Here is a 17,655-nt window from a genome sequence, read left to right as displayed (position 1 = left end):
CTTTTTTTCCGGTCAAAAAAAAGCGCCATCACCGCATCACAAACAGCCCGCGAGATAAACTGCCAATATCTCACGCTGGGTTTGGGTATCGTCGTCTTCGTCTACTCCCATTCGCACGGCTCGATAAGATTAGGCTCCCTGGCTACTGCATTGTAGTAGTACGCTATCGCCGCAGCCGAACACCCCGCATGCGTGTTTTCGCATTCACAGCACGTAAGTGCCCTTCGTAATTTTGTCCGTTTCTGCAGGTGTGCGTTGGGTACTGTAAGCTTTCATTGATTCATTCGTTGCCTCTTTCTGTACTGTATTGTTTTCTAGCGAAAACAAGGAAAGGAACCTGCGCGTTTAATTCTTACTGGACTTACTCACTTGCAGTTCTAGAAGCATGTTGGTTTTCCAGCATTTATATATTGTCTCTGGCAGTACTCTTAAGCAGAAAGAACGAGAGAAGTCTTACTACTTCTCAGTTCGAATTGAAACTAATACCATAATCTTTAAAACCCGCTAGTCTAAAAAATTCTTGTTAATTCAAAAGCTCAGAGAAATTTTTTACGTAGCCTTGCCGGCCTTTTTAGCATCGCGCAATAACCTTCTGCACCATATGAGTGTGAAAAGCCTGCCATGCATTCCTCTTTTGCCATCATTTTCAGGTCAGGTCCAAAGCCTAAACCGAGTCGTTTGTAACGATGACCAGTGGTTTTAGCGTTTATAAATGTCCTTTTAGTATTGTGCTTACCCGCCGCGGTGGCTCAGTGGTTATGGTGCTCGGCTGCTGCCCCGAAAGACGCGGGTTCGATCCCGGCTACGGCGGACGAATTTCTATGGAAGCGAAATTCTAGAGGCCCGTGTACTGTGCGATGTCAGGGCACGTGAAAGAACCCCAGGTGGTCGAAATTTCCGGAGCCCTCCACTACGGCGTCTCTCATAGCCTTAGTCGCTTTGGGATCTTAAACCACATAAACCAAACCAAATATTGTGCTTAGACGAAGGTGTCGTTCTCGTGTTAAGCAGCATCATGAAGTCTTCTTTAATAATCTTAAATTAAATCGCCCTACAACTGCCGTAGTCATTAAACGTTAAGTGTAGTGCCACGTTTTTTTTTTTTTTTTGTGTGTGTGTGTGTGTGCTTCAAGCTGCGTACAACCTGGATGAAGACCAGTTGCTTTTAGCACCAGTTCTCAGCAAATTAAAGCCAATGTTCTCTAGAAGTCGAAACGATTCTGTAGCCCAACACGAGGCCGAACCTGGGGGTTAACGTGAAGCAGAACTTATTAGAAACCTTGCAAAAATCGGAATAGTTTCCAGCAGAAAAAAATTTCCCCGTAATATATGCCCGAACGAGATTGATACCAGAGGCAGCGAAAAATAAGCAGCTTCGTTTCGCGATGCCATGGATCCCTCGGCCACTGCCGCATCCTTTCGCCCAGTGTGTTCTGTCTGGTAGCTCCTCGGTGTTAGAAATCGTCATCTTCGTCATGGTTTATCCGTTCGTTCCATGGCTCAAATGTTTGCTAGGTGACTTAAGAGCGGGCGAGTGCTATGGCCAAAATAGCGAAAGCGCCCAGAGGCGCTAAGTGCGCCGCCCATCACTTAAATGGAGGCAGCTGAGCACGGTGTCACATAAAGCACCAAAAGTGGAAAAGAGGTCATGCACCCTGTCCAGCTGACGAAAACGATAGAGAAGCCGCGAAGGCAGCCATGGAGGCCATGCAAGGGGCTCACCTAAAACAAAACAGGCGGGTGAAACAGCCAGAAGACCGGACCAGCATCCGAGAACGGGTATCATCATCTATGAGCCACCCTAGGAAGCTTCCGCCGTTCCTGCAGTGCATTTCATGCTTACATCTGCGGTCGACGAGGAGACATGCTACAATGTTATCATAGCCTCTGAAGAAAAAAAAATCGTGCCCAATGGCTCAGGTGACCTGGGTCAAAGCCAGACCAAGCGACAAGAGGGAGAGAGCGGTTTGCATAGACGAACAAGTCGGAGAGGTCGTCCGGAAAAATCAATGTATGGCTTGCTATTCTGCGCTGGGGAAGGAGAAGAGCTGAAGAAGGAGTGTTATGGTGGGGGTCGATGTGCACAGCAGACAGATACGAATATTTACAGGCGAATAAGGAGCGCGCCTAATCACGGATGCGAGTCTAGACCTGTTTTGCGCAAGAAACGAAGGAGTGCCCCTATTAACAGGAAGGTTCGCCACGTCTCCGGCCAAGCGCCCTGTTCAAGTTCCTCTGCGAGTGGTCTGCTCTCGAAACGCGCCAAGGCATCGGCTGTCCTGAGGCGTGCGCTCTGCGCAACTGCGAACACGCGCATATGCCTGAGCCCGTCTGCGCATGCGTATGGCGCGAGATGCGAGCGAACGCGAGCGTGTGCGCTCATATCTTTACATGAGAGATAATGGCACCCGCGCTTGTGCGCGTGCGCGCTTCGGAAGTAGTACAGTCCGGTTTGCAACAAAAGGACAGCTTGGCTTTCCACGACCACAGTATCCACGACCCTTTTTTTTTCACGGCTTAAAGTTCCTTCAGTCGTCACAAGAGGCGGAGCAAGCCAGCCCCAGGAACATGGAGATGCATGCCCCTTTTCTGCGCCTGCGCGGGGTGGCGCTTCACGCACATGTGCGTAATACATGAGCAAGCCAGCCCCGGGAACATGGAGATGCATGCCCCTTTTCTGCGCCTGCGCGTGGTGGCGCTTCACGCACATGTGCGTAATACATGAGCAGTATTGTGCAGTATGTGCAGTACATGTGCAGTATGTGTAGAGTACATGTGCAGTATTCGGGCGAGCCTTCAGGCTCATCCGCATACTGCTCGAAGGCCTCCGTGGAGTCGCTGCTAAACGACAATCTCTTGCGCGCATGCCCAGGACATGCCGTGACTACATGATCCGTAGCCTTAATGACGTTGACAAGAAGAGCAGCCTGGAGAGTCCGTACGTACGAGCCAGGATAGCTTGCAGGTGCAACTAAGGCTGTATTCAACTTATTCTACAGCAACTGACCCGGGATGCAAGAGCGTTTGGAGAGATACTTCACAGCTTAAACAAGAACTCTGGCTGCATCCAGTTATGCGCGGACTCAGAATTTAGGTGTAGACAGACTTGCCTCGGTCATCATTCCTTTCAACATATTTCGTCTTATGTGAGGTCTAACTCACGAGCTGGATTGCAGACAAGGCGCCGGTTGCGAGAATTCTTACACAAAGTGGTTTTGCTGCAGTGTGCACTGTAGAGAGCATTATCTTTAATTCCTATACTTTTGTTAGCATTCGCTGATAATCAGCACAGTACATTTTTTTTCCTCAGATGATCGCAAGGACATTAATCAACTAAATGACGGGAAGCGCTCTTGTTTATTAGAAACAGAGCAAAAGAGACCTGAACAACTCTTATAAGGTACAGAAACGCGTTTAATTTCAGAAAATATCAACATGAAATGAGATGATTAGGCACGAAGCTTCAAACAAAATTTCACAGCACATAGCAGCCGTCGAGATTACATCTTGGATCCACAGATGGTGAACATGCACATAATCACTCCCAGGACGACGGCAAAACTCTGTGGAGAAAAATGCAGAAAAACAGGTTCCAAAATGATAATAATAAGAGTTAACCCCCACATCACCATGCTATCATACAAGCACACAGGAACGTTAAAATTAAACAAAGAAATTCACAAACAACCTCTCTGAAGAATATGCACGTTGTACGAAGCGCCTTTGCTCAACTATGCAAATCCATGTATGAACCCACACGGTAAGAGGAAGCAAGCGTTTACGGTCCCTCTCATAAAAGAGACGCCTTAAATGTTCCAGTCTAAAATGTCTTGACTTTTAATTTGGTTGCACTATCTGATATCTTCACAGCACGTTTCGATTTCAGTCGGTCTATGATTGAATATAGATTTGGTCTAGTCCAGGCGGCTTGAGATTACTTTAAGCCCGGTTGAAATAACCGTATTGTCGGTGTGACTACTGTGCGACTAACCAATGGGGAGCTTTGTGACATCCTCCAAAGTGCGGTTACGTGGCAGTCGCCACCGGTGCAGCAGAGCGGAAACCGCGAGGAGAGTTCGGAAATATACGAGCCGCTCGAACACGGTTCGATGAGTATGAGCTACGTTAAAGCACACACCGAAAATTGCATAGCAATGTCAGAGACTGCGCCGAATTTTTCCACTCTGGTCTCCCCATGTGAGAAGGCCCTTATACGTCATGTTCGACCGCTATCCGCCCATTCATAAGTAATAACGTGCTCTGAGTTGTTCGCATTTTTGTGTGGTTTTAACGTTTCAGAGATTCCAAGCTATCGCAAACGCAAGGGCATCAAAGAAGTAATAGGTGTGTTCAAGTACAAAAGCTCTTTCGTGGCATAAATTTCGATCGGCCAGTTGTGTGATGTTTTCTTCTAAGCGACACTTTTTTGGAACAAATTTTTACAAAAGCCTACTTCCTTTCTACATACCCATTCAGTGGCCATGAAGCAACCTTCCCCACCCACTCCGCGCTTTTTTTTTATTAATAATTCCAGCCATTCATTCAACAGCGTGTCAAACCAAGGAAGAGTGAGGTATACAGCACTACGCATGATGTTTTGCCTAGCGTAAACAACAATATTAAAGGGGCGGTGGATTTTGTGGAAACCCTTCTGAAGCAGTCGGGCATCTAGAAGCATTTTGATTGTTACGTACTTAATCGGTCAAGACTGATAAAATAACGTCAGATCGAGGAAATTCACGACACGTTTGGACTGGGTTTTATGACGTTATGAGAAACTAAAGCGGCGCCATTCTTTAAGATGCAGCTCTACATTCACCTATTTTCTTGCGCGCTGTCGACAAGCTGCGTGGTAATCGAAAGATGTTTCCCGTGAGCGCCTGAGTTAGAAATAAATGTGCTCAACAAAGCCATTTATTCTTAAGCTGCACTATACATGGACGGCAAATAGTCATTCACTCTCTCTCTCTTTCTCACGGTTGCGCTGCTTTCAAACTAGAATTTCACCCATTTCCTCTGCGGCTCAAAATATAAATTGTCAGTATCAAGTAAATATCTACCTAGCCAGAAAGCAAAAGCTGCCTGCAGGCCGTGCACCGACTCAGGGAATTTTAATCACGCAGGAGGAAGATATGCACTGTAAATTTTGATTCATGTGACGTGAATGACTGTACATAGTCACAAGCGCACTTTCGCGCGTATATGCTCCAATTGGCCTCAACACTTTTTAATGGCAAAAGCATTCTGCTGTTGGTGTCAGCACTGTGCGCATCCATCATACTGAGGAAGTTGGAAAATATTCAGCGCAAACAGGACAGGGACAAAGAAGAGAACACCACAAGCGCTGACTCGCAATTAAGCGTTCATTCGCAAACGCAGAAAATATATGCTCAAAGGAAAAACAAAAACATCAAAACTTATACAATCACGCAGGCGCGTCCTGATAAGAAAATTTCCGGTCATGCAGGACAAAAGATGGGTCACTAACACACGTAGGCTGGTTTTTGTAGATATGATAGGCTTCTGATACCTCTCTTGTCAATTTATTAGGATGCCTAAACAAAACAGTTGTTTTATTGAGTGAAGACTAACAGCCCCTGCATTCCATACAGTGCTTGGCAAGATTCGAAGACGGCGGTTTTCCCAACGGCAAGTTGTGCTCTTGTAAGCAAACATTCATGCAACGGCCAGTTTGACCGACATACATGCGCCCACAAGACAGCGGAATCTGGTATACTACACCTTTTTCGCATTTGATGTATCGGTTTACATGGTTCACATTGAGGAAGGGTGCGAGGGCCGAATCAGAGAGGGAAACGTACCCCGATCACGACGCTGCCCACGCCCTCGTAGCCCTTCGAGAGAACACCGATGCCTCCGGCCAGGAAAAAGATGGAACCCACGCCGTAGTACAGCACCGACTGTAAGAGGGCGCACGCCTCCAGCATTATTACGCAACCCGTAGGCATGATAAGCATCCCGAAGATCCTCTATAGGGTTTAGAAATAGCGAAGGCAATCAGATAGCAACCGCGGCAACTATTAGTACGAAACAGTGGAAATATTGGTGGCTTAAGAACAGAGCGGTGAGGTCAAGATAGAAGTTTACGATTGAAAGTCCGCATAGCCCGCATAGGTTAAGTCAAATGAATAGTTATTTTAAAAGAAAAAATTAAACGATAGTAAGTTGAACCTCGTTATGATAGTAAGGGGACCAGCAATTATACTTCGTTATAGCCGCAGCTTCGTTATAGCCCGTGCTGAAGAAGCTTCCAGTGGTAATCATCATTCCTTCGCTTTGTGCTTTTTTGTATTGTGTTTATTGTGCCCCTCCTGCCAGGGCCCTTCACTGGGCCTGCAGTATGTCCTAAATAAAATAAATAAAAAAAATAAAAAAAAAATATATAATATGAACCAGCCTGCTCCAGACAGCGCGCCATAAGCATTCATGGACACATGGGTTGCACATCCAAAACAAATATGACCTTCGATGTTTCGTCTTTTGGCCAGGGACAGGATACTTGAACACAGGCAAGAACTACACACAAAGTTCTGTCTAATCTACTGTACACTGCATTTTTCTTATGATTTACATTCGTCATTGTGTCATTGTGATCAATGCTAACATATGTATAATTTTAGTACATTCCTTGAGAACGCATGTCACTTCGACACCATCATCACTTGCAGCATTGAGGGCAATAATGAGATTTCTCGGGATTCGAATTTTAAGCACTGAGGTTAGCTAGAGCGACTGCGTAAAGCAAGTGATTATCGAAAAGTGTCGGCGACATGTACTGGTAGCGGTTAAAGTTGAGTGGAAGGCGTTCCTCAGAAGTGTTAATGTTTTTAATGGTTAAAGGTGGCCATGTAAATGGCCGTAAAGTTGTTATTCCATTGCCTAGCGCGCTACGTCGGAGCTACCACACCAAATCAGACGCCGGTTGTCATAATATATTCCTAGAATTAAAGCCAATGCCCGCGAATGGCGGCTGCTCACAAACACCGTGGTGGAGCTGTCGACCGACGAGAGGAAGCTGTGCGCCGACTGAAAGACGCCCATGAGGGAGTAGGTGAAGCTCAGGTAGCGCAGCCACAGGTAGACGCCCGTCACGTCGCTGGCAATGTTCAGCACCACGAACAGCGTCATCGATAACACCTGAGCCAAGTTGAGGGAAAATCGACCATTCTCCTGGACGAAAAGGCTCGGGCCCCGCCCTCATCGATCAAAGGGGCTGATTCACATGTGACACCTTCTTCAGTACTTGAAGCCCACAGCTTCAGTAAGTGTCTTCTCTGTACGTGCACGTCATATCATTTCTCTACTCTCTCTCTCTCTCTTTCCTCATGACATTCTTTTCCCTCACCTACTGTCTTTCTTTGATCTAGTACTACGCATTTTTATGACTCTGCTATAGTCGGGCAACCATAAAATGCACATGTCATTCTTGGATAGACAACTCGTAAAGTGTGTCGCTTATAAGTACATCCCCTTTGGTGACCTGTATCATCATTAGCAGCCTGACTACGCCCACTGCAGGGCAAAGGTTTCTCCCATGTATCTCCAGTTAACCCCGCCCTTTGCCAGCTGCGGCCACCGTATCTGCGCAAACTTCTTAATCTCATCCGTCCACCTAACTTTCTGCCACCCCGTGTTACGCTTTCCTACTCTTAGAATCCATTCAGCTATCATTCAGGACCAGCGGTCATCTTGCCTTCGCATTACATGCCCTGCCCAAGCCCATTTCTTCCTCTTGATTTCGACTAGGATGTGATTAACCGGCGTTTGTCCCCTCACCCACTCTGCTCGCTTCCGGTTAGATTTTGGTCAGATTTTTTCCCTTTAGCATTGTACCCAGCTACCTTTCATTACAGTTTTCTTTTTATTTAGGGGGCCCAAGTGCACATAGTCAATTTCAGGAGAGGTACTTTCCGAAATAAACTACCAGCTGACCACCCTCATGAAGACCGTTTTAAGGTTCAGAAATTTTACCTCGTTACAAAATCACTACAAGCTACTCCTGTAATCGCACTGCAACAGGGCTGACAGTATCAATAAAGAAATAAAAAATACGTGACGCCGCACGCAAGCTAATTGTGCAAGCGATACTTTATGGGTAGCGCCTTGCGTTTCAGAGGCTGCGAAAAAGTTGCTTACCGTGACAACAGTGGAAGCTATGCCTCTTCTTGTGCAAAAGTATTCGAAGTTGATTTCCAGGCCACCCTGAAAGATCGCGCCCCCATCGATGATCATAAGCATGTAAGGCTGCGCACATAAAGCGGTATGTACCCGAATAAAATAAACCATCTTAACTATTTAGAACGTAGACCTTCAACGAACACGATCAGAGAGACCTGCTGCACAGTAAGGCGACACTTTTGAACTCGTTAGAAAACACTGGCTTTACAGGCCAGTTGTAAGATATATATTTCATTTAGCTGTTGACATACAAGCTGAGCAAATGTGGGCATCACATTGTAAGGCAAATCGCGGTTGCTCTTAACATTACTACCGCCACCTCAACCTTAAAAATTTCTTGCTGAGTACTGCCCTCAGGTATAAATTCACCTCGTGAAGCGTTTGTCCTGGAATAAAAATATGTATTTATTCAAGCTCCAGTCACTCTAAGGACAAATCTGTCAACTACGGTGAGCTTAATGCGCGAAAGAAGCCTAACGTCAAAGTCCGACAGTTGAACATTCAGTAGACCGTCATACTCTCTTGCAGTGGGTCAGCGGGCACTCGCACAGTGTAGCTGCTATCCTCGAAATCTCTGGAATAATAATAAATTATATACATGCGCTCCGAATACAAGAAAGGAAGCACTAGCTCACCTTGCCCATTGTTGTCGTTCTCTTCCTTTTTTCCAAAACAGCGAGAAAACTTCGAGGTAGGATTGTTCTCGCTGCCAATGCTTCTTTTTTCTCTTCTTCGCAAAACTCCTTAGGCATAGAACGTCATCATCGTCTCCCATAATGCGCTAAAAATGGCTAGCGGTAACAAAATCCTCCGCTATGGAAGGTCCGACTTGACAAGGCGCGCAGTGCTATGACGTTCAGCAAAATATCAGTGCACCGTGATTCCCAATTTTACCGGCTGCCGTAGGTACTACGTATTCGAATCTGCCTGTCGCTGTTGTAATGTTCCTGATTTATTAGTGTAATTAGTGTAAACTTTTGTGACTTAGCTAGATTACGAACGCAAATTTCACTTCACCGCCATTGTTGGCTTAACAAGCAGATGCAACAAGAGTGAAGTGTTAAAACACCCAGCTCCCTCCGGCATATCAGCATGTTTCGGTACAAAGCACTCGCGTCACCACTTTTCTCATTTGGGATTGTTGGGAGCTATGTGTCTAATAAAGCCAGAATAACGATCCTTAACTCTGCACAAACATTCAAGACACACACACCAACAGAAGGGCACCTGTAAGGAGATAGAGCCATCTTCAACCCAGCGAAGAACATTTCTGGGCGCTTAACTTTTTTCTCAATCCCACTTTATCCATGGGGGCATGCTTCTGCGGCAGTTGGCTGAAAGCCAACGTTACTTTCGTAGTTGTTTCTTTTGAGTCATAAGATGACCCATGAGTTGAGGCAGTGTGGGAAAATGGTAACGTCAAGTTGCAGCAGAGACATATGACATGGAGATGGTGCCGTCCCGTGCGGCAGTTCCTGACCCTGCCTGGCTGTATCTTCACTTACCGAAAACGGACAGTGAGGAAAACCAAGGCACAAGCTATTGCAGTGAGGGAACTGCTTAAATGGCTTTAAATGTACGTTTTGTTTCTTTGCATATAGCGGTCATTGCTTAAAACGGCGTCCCGTAAGAGAAGCGTCGAGCAAAAATTCTTTACAAAAGTCTGCTCTGCAAGTCCTTGCAATGAAGGACATTTACAATGCGCAAATTTCTTGTAGCAGATCTATCGTTCTCTTTGTGTTTCTCTGCGCTTTTTTCCCAAACTGATATCCCCTGAAGGTTGCTGGCTCTTGCATCGGTATTCATTTGGATTTCTTCGAAGTCACAGTTGTCCGTTAACTACAAGGAGCCTTACACAACGATGCTCAATAGCCAATCGTAGCAATGCTTTCTGTGCCTAGTATAGCATCGTATCCATTCTTTAAGAAACCACAGCGGAGAAGTTAACGTCAATTTTAGAGCAACTAAAGCTATCCTGGTCATAAAATTGAACGGATGACTTTAATTACAAAATCCCAGAATTGACTGTTATAGAGGTACGGATAGTATTACGGTGCGCTCCACGTAAAACGCAAGTGCTGCACGCTCAAAACGTATTACCACAAGGTACATGTATTAAGAAAATAGAAAGCCTAAGTTCTTTAGGTTTGCAACTGTTTTCATCGCACAGCAAAGGCAGTGCAATGGCCACACTCGTCGTGAAAGCAATGGCGTCTAGGTTGGTGTTTAACCGTCCTCGCAGGTTTCATTAGTGACTCGATTTTCTCGGCTTCATGTTCACTTTGTGTGTCCTTTTCTACTTTCTTCATCCCTCTTTGATTTGTTTTATATTTGCGCATTTTTTCCCCATGGCAAAAGCAGTTTATCCTGTGCCTTAGTTGTTTTCGCTCTTCATCTGTTCGGCATATTCGATGTTTGAAAGCTCACTCAGCTGCAGTTCGTGTCAATCATCTTGTTGAAGACGAAGACAACACGAGAAGGAGCTCTGCGTTTACTGTTCTGTGTCAGCGAAAGGTAATTTATTCGCTTGTGTTTGAATTGGTCTCCACAGCAGATTTTAATCAAGCCACTTAGCATCATCGCATCGGCTTTTCTCTTTTCGTTCTCAAATGACTTTTTAACACGTTACTTAACGCCCAGCGATACGCGATTCGCGTATGCTAACGAAGCGTTTTGTTTCGCTAACTAGTAATTTCTTAGCAGTGGAAATAAATGGTGTAAAAGCGGTGATATCTAGGCCTGTATTGCACAATTATTGGGCTGTAATGACAATTTTTTTCGATTCGCAGCTTTCGGTTTTCGTGTGCTCGCCGAGACAGTGAAGTGTGCCTGGTGCTCGCTTTTCTCTATTTTACCGCGGTCGGTTTGCGACGCCAATAAAGGTAGCGCAATCCATATCGCATGGTCTCACTTTGCATGTATGCATCCTGTAGTATCGGCCAAGGCGGCCGTACGAAGAGACAAGACTCAACGTAAACTGGGACCAAAGATGCCAATTATCGGACGCGCACAAGTATTTATAGACAACAAACACGTGACACAAACAGCCGATCAACAAGTATACATAAACACAAACAAGCAAATAGCCAATCCATCAATTCGAAACCAAAACCAATGGATACAACACATCCTACGAATATAAACAGATGAGAGCTGCAAAACTGCAGTGATAGCATAATTTCCGCGTGTTTTTGCTGCAAACGTTACATGTGAACATAGAAATGATTTCAGTACACGCAAGCAACAGCTTTTTTTTTAAGGAAACGCTAATATACTACAGAGCTCCCCTTTTCAGTTTAGCTTTTCTGATCCAGCGGATACCATGTTCAAGCATATTAATGAATAATAATTGAAATTTGAATATTTGCCTAACGTGTTCTAGTCAATTTAACAATTAAAATGTCATAAATCATCCCTTTGAAACACAGTGACAACACCCTCTATAATGACAGAAGCACCATAACTACTTGAAGTTGGAGCAATTGCTGGAGATAGCAGAATACCATCTGGCAGTTAAGTGACAGACACGCAAAAAACAAGCGTATAAGAGCGCATTCAGATGTAATCCACTAAAGATTCATTTACATTTTGAAAACCGCATAACAAATGCGAATGTTACTGAAAGATACATTTTGCGACATGTGAGGTGACAAGCGGAGCGAGAAATTATTGTATTTGTAGCTTGCAACCGGTCTCTTCTAACATTATTAATTCGCCGTTGCCGCCAACTTCACTTCTTGGAGTGGTGCCTAATTTGACGTCATTCCTCACTATAGCAAGATACCCAAAAAAAAACCCTGGGTGTGCTTACGGGCTGAATCACATATTGGTACAATTATTACGCTTCATACCAAAAAAAAAAAACACTTTTATTTTGACAAGCGCGTTTCCTAAGCACATGTTGACTGCGATGCTCCAAGAAGATAGTGCCTCGCAGTTCTTTAACAGTTTTAATACTCAGAACACTACCTCGCTATGCTATTCATAAATGTCACTAGTTTCGGTTGCTAAAAGTGAACGCAAAGATATATTCTTCGGATTGATCTGTTCTTTCACACTTTGCTCTTCCATCTGTTTTCCCCTGATATCAATTCATTTCAACTCCTATCCAGCTCGTTTGTTTAGAATTTTACTTTTGCACCTTAAACATCTGAGGATAGATGGCAGTTCTTTTTCTGCTTCGTAATAAGCTTCACTCACGTTGTGTCTTTCTTTTTTTTTCCGTGCGGCATTCCAGCAAGGAGCTATGGCAGACACTCCCCAGGCCGCAATGAAGGAAGCCAAGCTGAAGGGCAACCTGGGCGTGAACCCCAGGTACACGGTCACATGGCACGGCTTCCTCAACATCGCCGAAGTGGTGAGTTTGTTCTGCCGCGCTTCTTTCTTTGTTTCCGCTTTGCGTCATGTTGAACTGTAGCCTGATGATGATGATAATGATGATGATGGTGTGATGATGATGATGATGAACTGTGGCCTGTCACTTTGCGTGCCTGCCCAACAAGAATAATCAACTCCTTACACTGAACGTGTTTATTATGAAAATCGTTGTTTCGTGTGTTGCATGGTTGATTTAGACTTTACTGACGCAATGTAATTTCCCTGTATAACATTAAAGTGTATATAATTTACACAGTGACACTACAAAAGCAACAAAAATTCAGTGTGCGCACGACACAAACTATGAAAATACTGAACCAGTATTCGTGAACAACAAAGGAAAATCAGGGTAAAATGAAAATAAGAGTACACTTTAAAGCAGCGATTCTAGGCCCGACTATACCCTTGACTGGGATACCTAGGTTAGAACAGAGTTATGGTTTATTTCGTGAAAGTGGAAGGGCTGACGGCCCTAAGTCAGCGGATATTACAGCAGAAAATGTGGACGCGCAATCACTGCACTCGAGTTTTTTAGAATCCTTGTTTGCGTTCAATAAAGACCGTGCATGGTTGTGACATCGATAAGTTCTGTGGATTAAGTGAATTGACACGACAGGACCCGAGGAATTTTCGTCCTACATGATCTTAGGCACATAAAAGACGCCGTTCTACAAGGAACACATTTTTATTACGGAGAGTGCACTTTGAAAAGATAATGTACACCCGCTGTTGTGGTGATTGATTTGTGTAATAGAAACTATGCTGGAAAAAGAATTAAGGCAGGAGTGGACCTCCGGGAACTTTTAATAAAGATGTCTAATGCCGTCAACGCTCCGACGAACTGAAATAGAGTGACTCGAAAGAAATGTCCGGCTATGGGGCATTTCCTTGACAGACAGGGAAGAAAGTGTGTCTTTGCTACTAGCTAGCTTTTGTCGAACTGTGAAGGTTATAGATATACTCTTCAAACACGTAACTTTCGTGTCTTTAACTTTTTGTTAATTATTTTCTGGACTTTCCCAATGGTGAATTGTATGTCTCCGCCATGCCCGCATGTCGCTGGCACCCTCTCTACCCTCCCAATCGCAATACTGTTTTAATAACAACAACAAGCATTCCCTAAGGGCGTTGTTTCAACGTTACCCTTGTCCTGCCGAACCCCTGCCCTTCGTCCTTCATGGCTGCGCCAATACTTTTCGCTCATTAGCAGAGCAAGCTGAGAGGTGCATTGCAGGCGGACCATGACACTGTTTCACTCACCGCGCAAGGCATTTTACAATGATCTTAAAAATATTAACTGCTGTCCCATCTGTTTGTTCGCGCCCAGTGATTGAAAGACTACCAGGCAACAAATTCCATCACGTTCTCTAGAGTACTCACGCAACGTACATTCTGTTACAAAATTTTATAGCTCACCGTGCAGTTCATGCAACCAGCGTTGTGGACTGCAAACTTTTACACAAGACGGTACATTTATAGTTATTTAAACAAGTTGTAGAGGCCAGGGACTCCAGAACTTTTTTTTTAGTTGGGAGGGCAAGACTTCGAGTTTGTTTTGTTAATTACTTGTTTATTCCCATTTTTATTTAGATATTGATTAAATCTTATTCTCTTTGTTTATATTTTTTATTTATTCTGCACTGTTCAATGGTGTTTTCGTTAATGCATAGAGAACCTAAATTTAAATAGCCAGCTTTATTAAGATGCACACACGAGAAGTGAATGGCTGCCTTAAAAAGGTATGCGCAGAGTTTGTTTCAGTTCTGCTAATTATGCTTATGGACAGAGGTTACTCAGTTAACGATTTCTGTTGGGGCAGGATTGGTTTAGGTTACTGAAACAAACTATGCTTTACGACTGGTTAAGAAGCCAACTAGCTCAGCCCCACTGTGTTTTACATTAATAACGTGACAGAATCGAAGTGTTTGCCAGAAATATGATCCGAGTACGAACAGTTGGAGAATGAAGCGGGGGGGGGGGGGGGGGGGGGGGGGGGGGGGGGGGGGGGGGGGGGGGTACCGCCACTTTTGCTCCCGTCTTCCGGAGCCCCTGGTAGGTGCCCTTAACAACTGAAGTTACAAATGATTATAACCATCAGTACTGCGCCCACTACAGGACATAGGCCTCTACCATATCTTCTAATTGCCCTGTGTGAAGAATTATAGTCGGACCTTCCTATGAGCACCCAGTTACAGCAGGGACTAAGCTTCAGAAGGCCCAAAGCGTCCTCAAGCAGCCCGACGACTCTTCCGCGCACTCACCTCCCTTCCAACATCGCAGGTGGGTACGCTGTCGGCGCTGGTGGTCATAATGCTTTCCACCAATCACAGCAATGCGGCCAAGCTGATGGTGGTGGCGTCCTTCGCCGACGGCTACACCTCGCTCGTGATGCTTACGGGTGGCATTGTGTCGCCCTACACTCAGGCCTACCTGCCACTGTCGCTCTACGTGAGTGAACAGGAAACACGTACGGGTTCCGAAACGTCTTTTTTTTGCGACTGCAGTCAGTGACAGCTGCTTATTTCATCGGATCGCATCGGATGTGTGTGTGTGTGTGTGTGTGTGTGTGTGTGTGTGTGTGTGTGTGTGTGTGTGTGTGTGTGTGTGTGTGTGTGTGTGTGTGTGTGTGTGTGTGTGTGTGTGTGTGTGTGTGTGTGTGTGTGTGTGTGTGTGTGCGTGTGCGTGTGCGCGTGCGTGTGCGTGTGCGCGCGCGTGTGTGCACGTGTGTGCGTGCGTGTGTGCGCGCGTGCGTGCGTGCGTGCGTGCGTGTGTGTGTGTGTGTGTGTGTGTGTGTGTGTGTGTGTGTGTGTGTGTGTGTGTGTGTGTGTGTGTGTGTGTGTGTGTGCGTGCGTGTGCGTGTGCGTGTGCGTGCGTGTGCATCGACGTCGAGAGAGTTGCAGAGTTATTAATGCTAGCCTACTATTCTCGCGCGCTCATGCGCAGTTCCTCCTGTACCACCTGGTGTGCAGCTGCTTCCTCCTCCTGAGCAGCGGCTGGCTCATGGGTATAGCCAAGGGCGAGATCCTCATGCAGGCTGCGGCGGTGGGTGCGCATGCGCTGTGCTCGGCTGTGCATGTCACGGAACAACGTTTAGTGCGGTAACGATTATAAACACGTGAGAGAAAAGGCTAGAGGCAATGGTAGCGAGTCACCAAAGCACGTCCCACAGCTGGGAGGCATAGTAAATCAAGGATTCCGTTACTTTTTCCGGTTTGGTAGTTCTTCGCTACCGCACCAACATTACTAAGCATTCTTTCTCCTTGTAAAATTCCCAGTCTTCGTTGCAGCATAGGAAATGTCTTTATCCGTCATCATTTTATTTAGTACTGCACTATCTTCCTTTTCTCGTTAAGGCATGGCCGGGGCTATATAACGATTATATTGTGATTGCCAGTGACTTTCCTTAAACTAATGTCGAGAGGCAAAAAATAAACAAGCAGTGAATCTGGGCTAGAATAGTTAACGTATTATCCTTCTCCTAGTTCTTTCGTGAGCACGGAAACTTTGTATTTGCAACTACAGGCTGCAAAATTAATGTAATTCTTGTCGGTTTTTCCAGCCGGCTCTGTCACAGCGATTGACCTGCAGGTGAATCCTTATTCTCGGAGTCAACAAAATAATGTGGTCTAGCTCGTGTTTCTGAAGGGTGAAAAAACCACGCTGCTTGAAGGGCACAATGATTCATACACTGAGGTTGAAGCGTACGGCATACTAGACGAGGTGCGCTTTGCCTTCTTACGTGTTGTGTGAATCTCATGCCTTTCAGACACGAGTTTTTCACTACGTTCTTTTCACTGGCTATAGCACATAACACAAGCGGGTGTTATGAAGAAGACGTTTAACGCGATAACGTTAAAGGCCCCGTTACCCAGAAAATCCGGCACCGGCGTTGTCTGCGTAGTCGGCGTTGTGAGCGAAAAATAGGCACCGGAGAAGCAGCCTCCGTGGGCGTCGTAACGTATGCTCGCGTTTCCTTCTCCACCTCCAGGGGGGCGGAATCACTGCTGGGGTATCGCACTTCGCGCATGGCCTGTACACCTTCGTGACGGTCTTCCGCCAGCCCATAAGCCCACCACCGTGAGCGCTGCCGTGGTTTGAAAACTCTACGTACTACTGTATTAAAATATGTCACCTTCAGCAGTTCTCAAGTGTTTTCGTTCTCCTAATCATGCTTATGGAAACGAGACGTACCCTCACTAGGGGGCGCAGTGTGTCAAAGATGAAAAAGAAAACGCGGGGGATAATAAAGAAGACATAAGGATTAGTTGCGCTGCTTAAGTGACACCACAAACTTCCTCCAAGTTCTTTAGCACGCGTGGTCATTTGATTAAAGAGCAACGTTCGAATGGCATTCCGAAGCAAAGATTCTATTGCAAACACAAGGCAGTGAGCATGCTTTTCACGTGTTCAGTACATCTGACGTAATATGGTTACTACACTGGCATATTTTTAGGTAGCTATCGAGAAAAAAGTTCTCCGTATCTTTCAATATACAATGTTCGTGTTTAAGGAGCCTCCCTCCTTTTGTAGTTATGTACGTAAAGTCTAGTTCCTGTACTTTACAGTGTACCACAATAACCACCTGCATGCTTACCAACGCTTGCACTAATCGTGTATGGATCGCATAATGGGGTCTTTAAAGGGATGTTCAGGGCAACTCCTTTCATTTATTTCTCTATGTAACATTGATCTTATGGTTGTTTCTGATTTGTTTACTGAGGAAACTGAGTAGAAAAATTGGGTTTTAGGGCATCTGAAATGTCCCGCTGACTGGCAGAGGATGAGTTTCGTGGTAGCTATATGGCGTTCACTCACGCATATTTTGTAGCCACAGCAGAAAAGGGAGACTGCACTTAAGATAATTTCGTTGTCTTCTTTAAGATCAACTACGCAACCAACCGAGGATGGAATATTGAACCACCAATTAGGTAGTAAAAAAAAGGTGTAGTTTATCACTTACACTGCCGAATAAAGTAGCACTTGGTTCTCTTTTTCACATCAAAATACCTTTATAAAGAGTGCCTCAAAAAACTTTTAGATACGTAGTGCAACAATGAAACAGAAGCATCGTGCCATAGC

The 17,655-nt window shown here is 45.3% G+C and overlaps 2 protein-coding genes across 2 annotated transcripts; one reads left to right on the top strand and one right to left on the bottom strand.

The window, feature by feature from the left end:
- The first annotated feature begins 175 nt into the window (after window positions 1-175).
- On the top strand, window positions 176-16,713 carry LOC149340788 (uncharacterized). The gene is made up of 6 exons (XM_089549672.1): window positions 176-213; window positions 5,613-5,731; window positions 12,437-12,556; window positions 14,857-15,024; window positions 15,520-15,618; window positions 16,565-16,713. Exons 3-6 carry the CDS (start codon window positions 12,446-12,448, stop codon window positions 16,655-16,657), a joined length of 471 nt encoding a protein of 156 aa, XP_089405798.1. The 5' UTR covers window positions 176-213; window positions 5,613-5,731; window positions 12,437-12,445; the 3' UTR covers window positions 16,658-16,713.
- Window positions 3,501-7,149, bottom strand: LOC149340789 (uncharacterized). The gene is made up of 3 exons (XM_089549673.1): window positions 7,000-7,149; window positions 5,823-5,921; window positions 3,501-3,563 (listed from the first exon to the last, which is right to left on the bottom strand). Exons 1-3 carry the CDS (start codon window positions 7,147-7,149, stop codon window positions 3,501-3,503), a joined length of 312 nt encoding a protein of 103 aa, XP_089405799.1.
- Window positions 16,714-17,655: the final 942 nt, after the last annotated feature.

Source organism: Amblyomma mixtum, chromosome 6 (genome assembly GCF_055824585.1).
Source record: "Amblyomma mixtum isolate Tamu chromosome 6, ASM5582458v1, whole genome shotgun sequence".
Taxonomy (NCBI): Eukaryota; Metazoa; Arthropoda; class Arachnida; order Ixodida; family Ixodidae; genus Amblyomma; species Amblyomma mixtum.
Note: the sequence above shows the minus strand (reverse complement) of the source record. Positions and strands in the feature narration are given on the sequence as shown.

Coding starts and splice junctions, on each gene's coding strand:
- LOC149340789 (XM_089549673.1), bottom strand. CDS start 7,149: ATGACGCTGTTCGTGGTGCTGAACATTGCCAGCGACGTGACGGGCGTC. Junction 5,922..6,999: donor ACAGCTCCACCACGGTGTTT/GTGAGCAGCCGC, acceptor GCCCTCTTACAG/TCGGTGCTGTACTACGGCGT. Junction 3,564..5,822: donor TGGGCAGCGTCGTGATCGGG/GTACGTTTCCCT, acceptor TTTTCTCCACAG/AGTTTTGCCGTCGTCCTGGG.
- LOC149340788 (XM_089549672.1), top strand. CDS start 12,446: ATGGCAGACACTCCCCAGGCCGCAATGAAGGAAGCCAAGCTGAAGGGC. Junction 12,557..14,856: donor TCCTCAACATCGCCGAAGTG/GTGAGTTTGTTC, acceptor CCAACATCGCAG/GTGGGTACGCTGTCGGCGCT. Junction 15,619..16,564: donor TCCTCATGCAGGCTGCGGCG/GTGGGTGCGCAT, acceptor CTCCACCTCCAG/GGGGGCGGAATCACTGCTGG.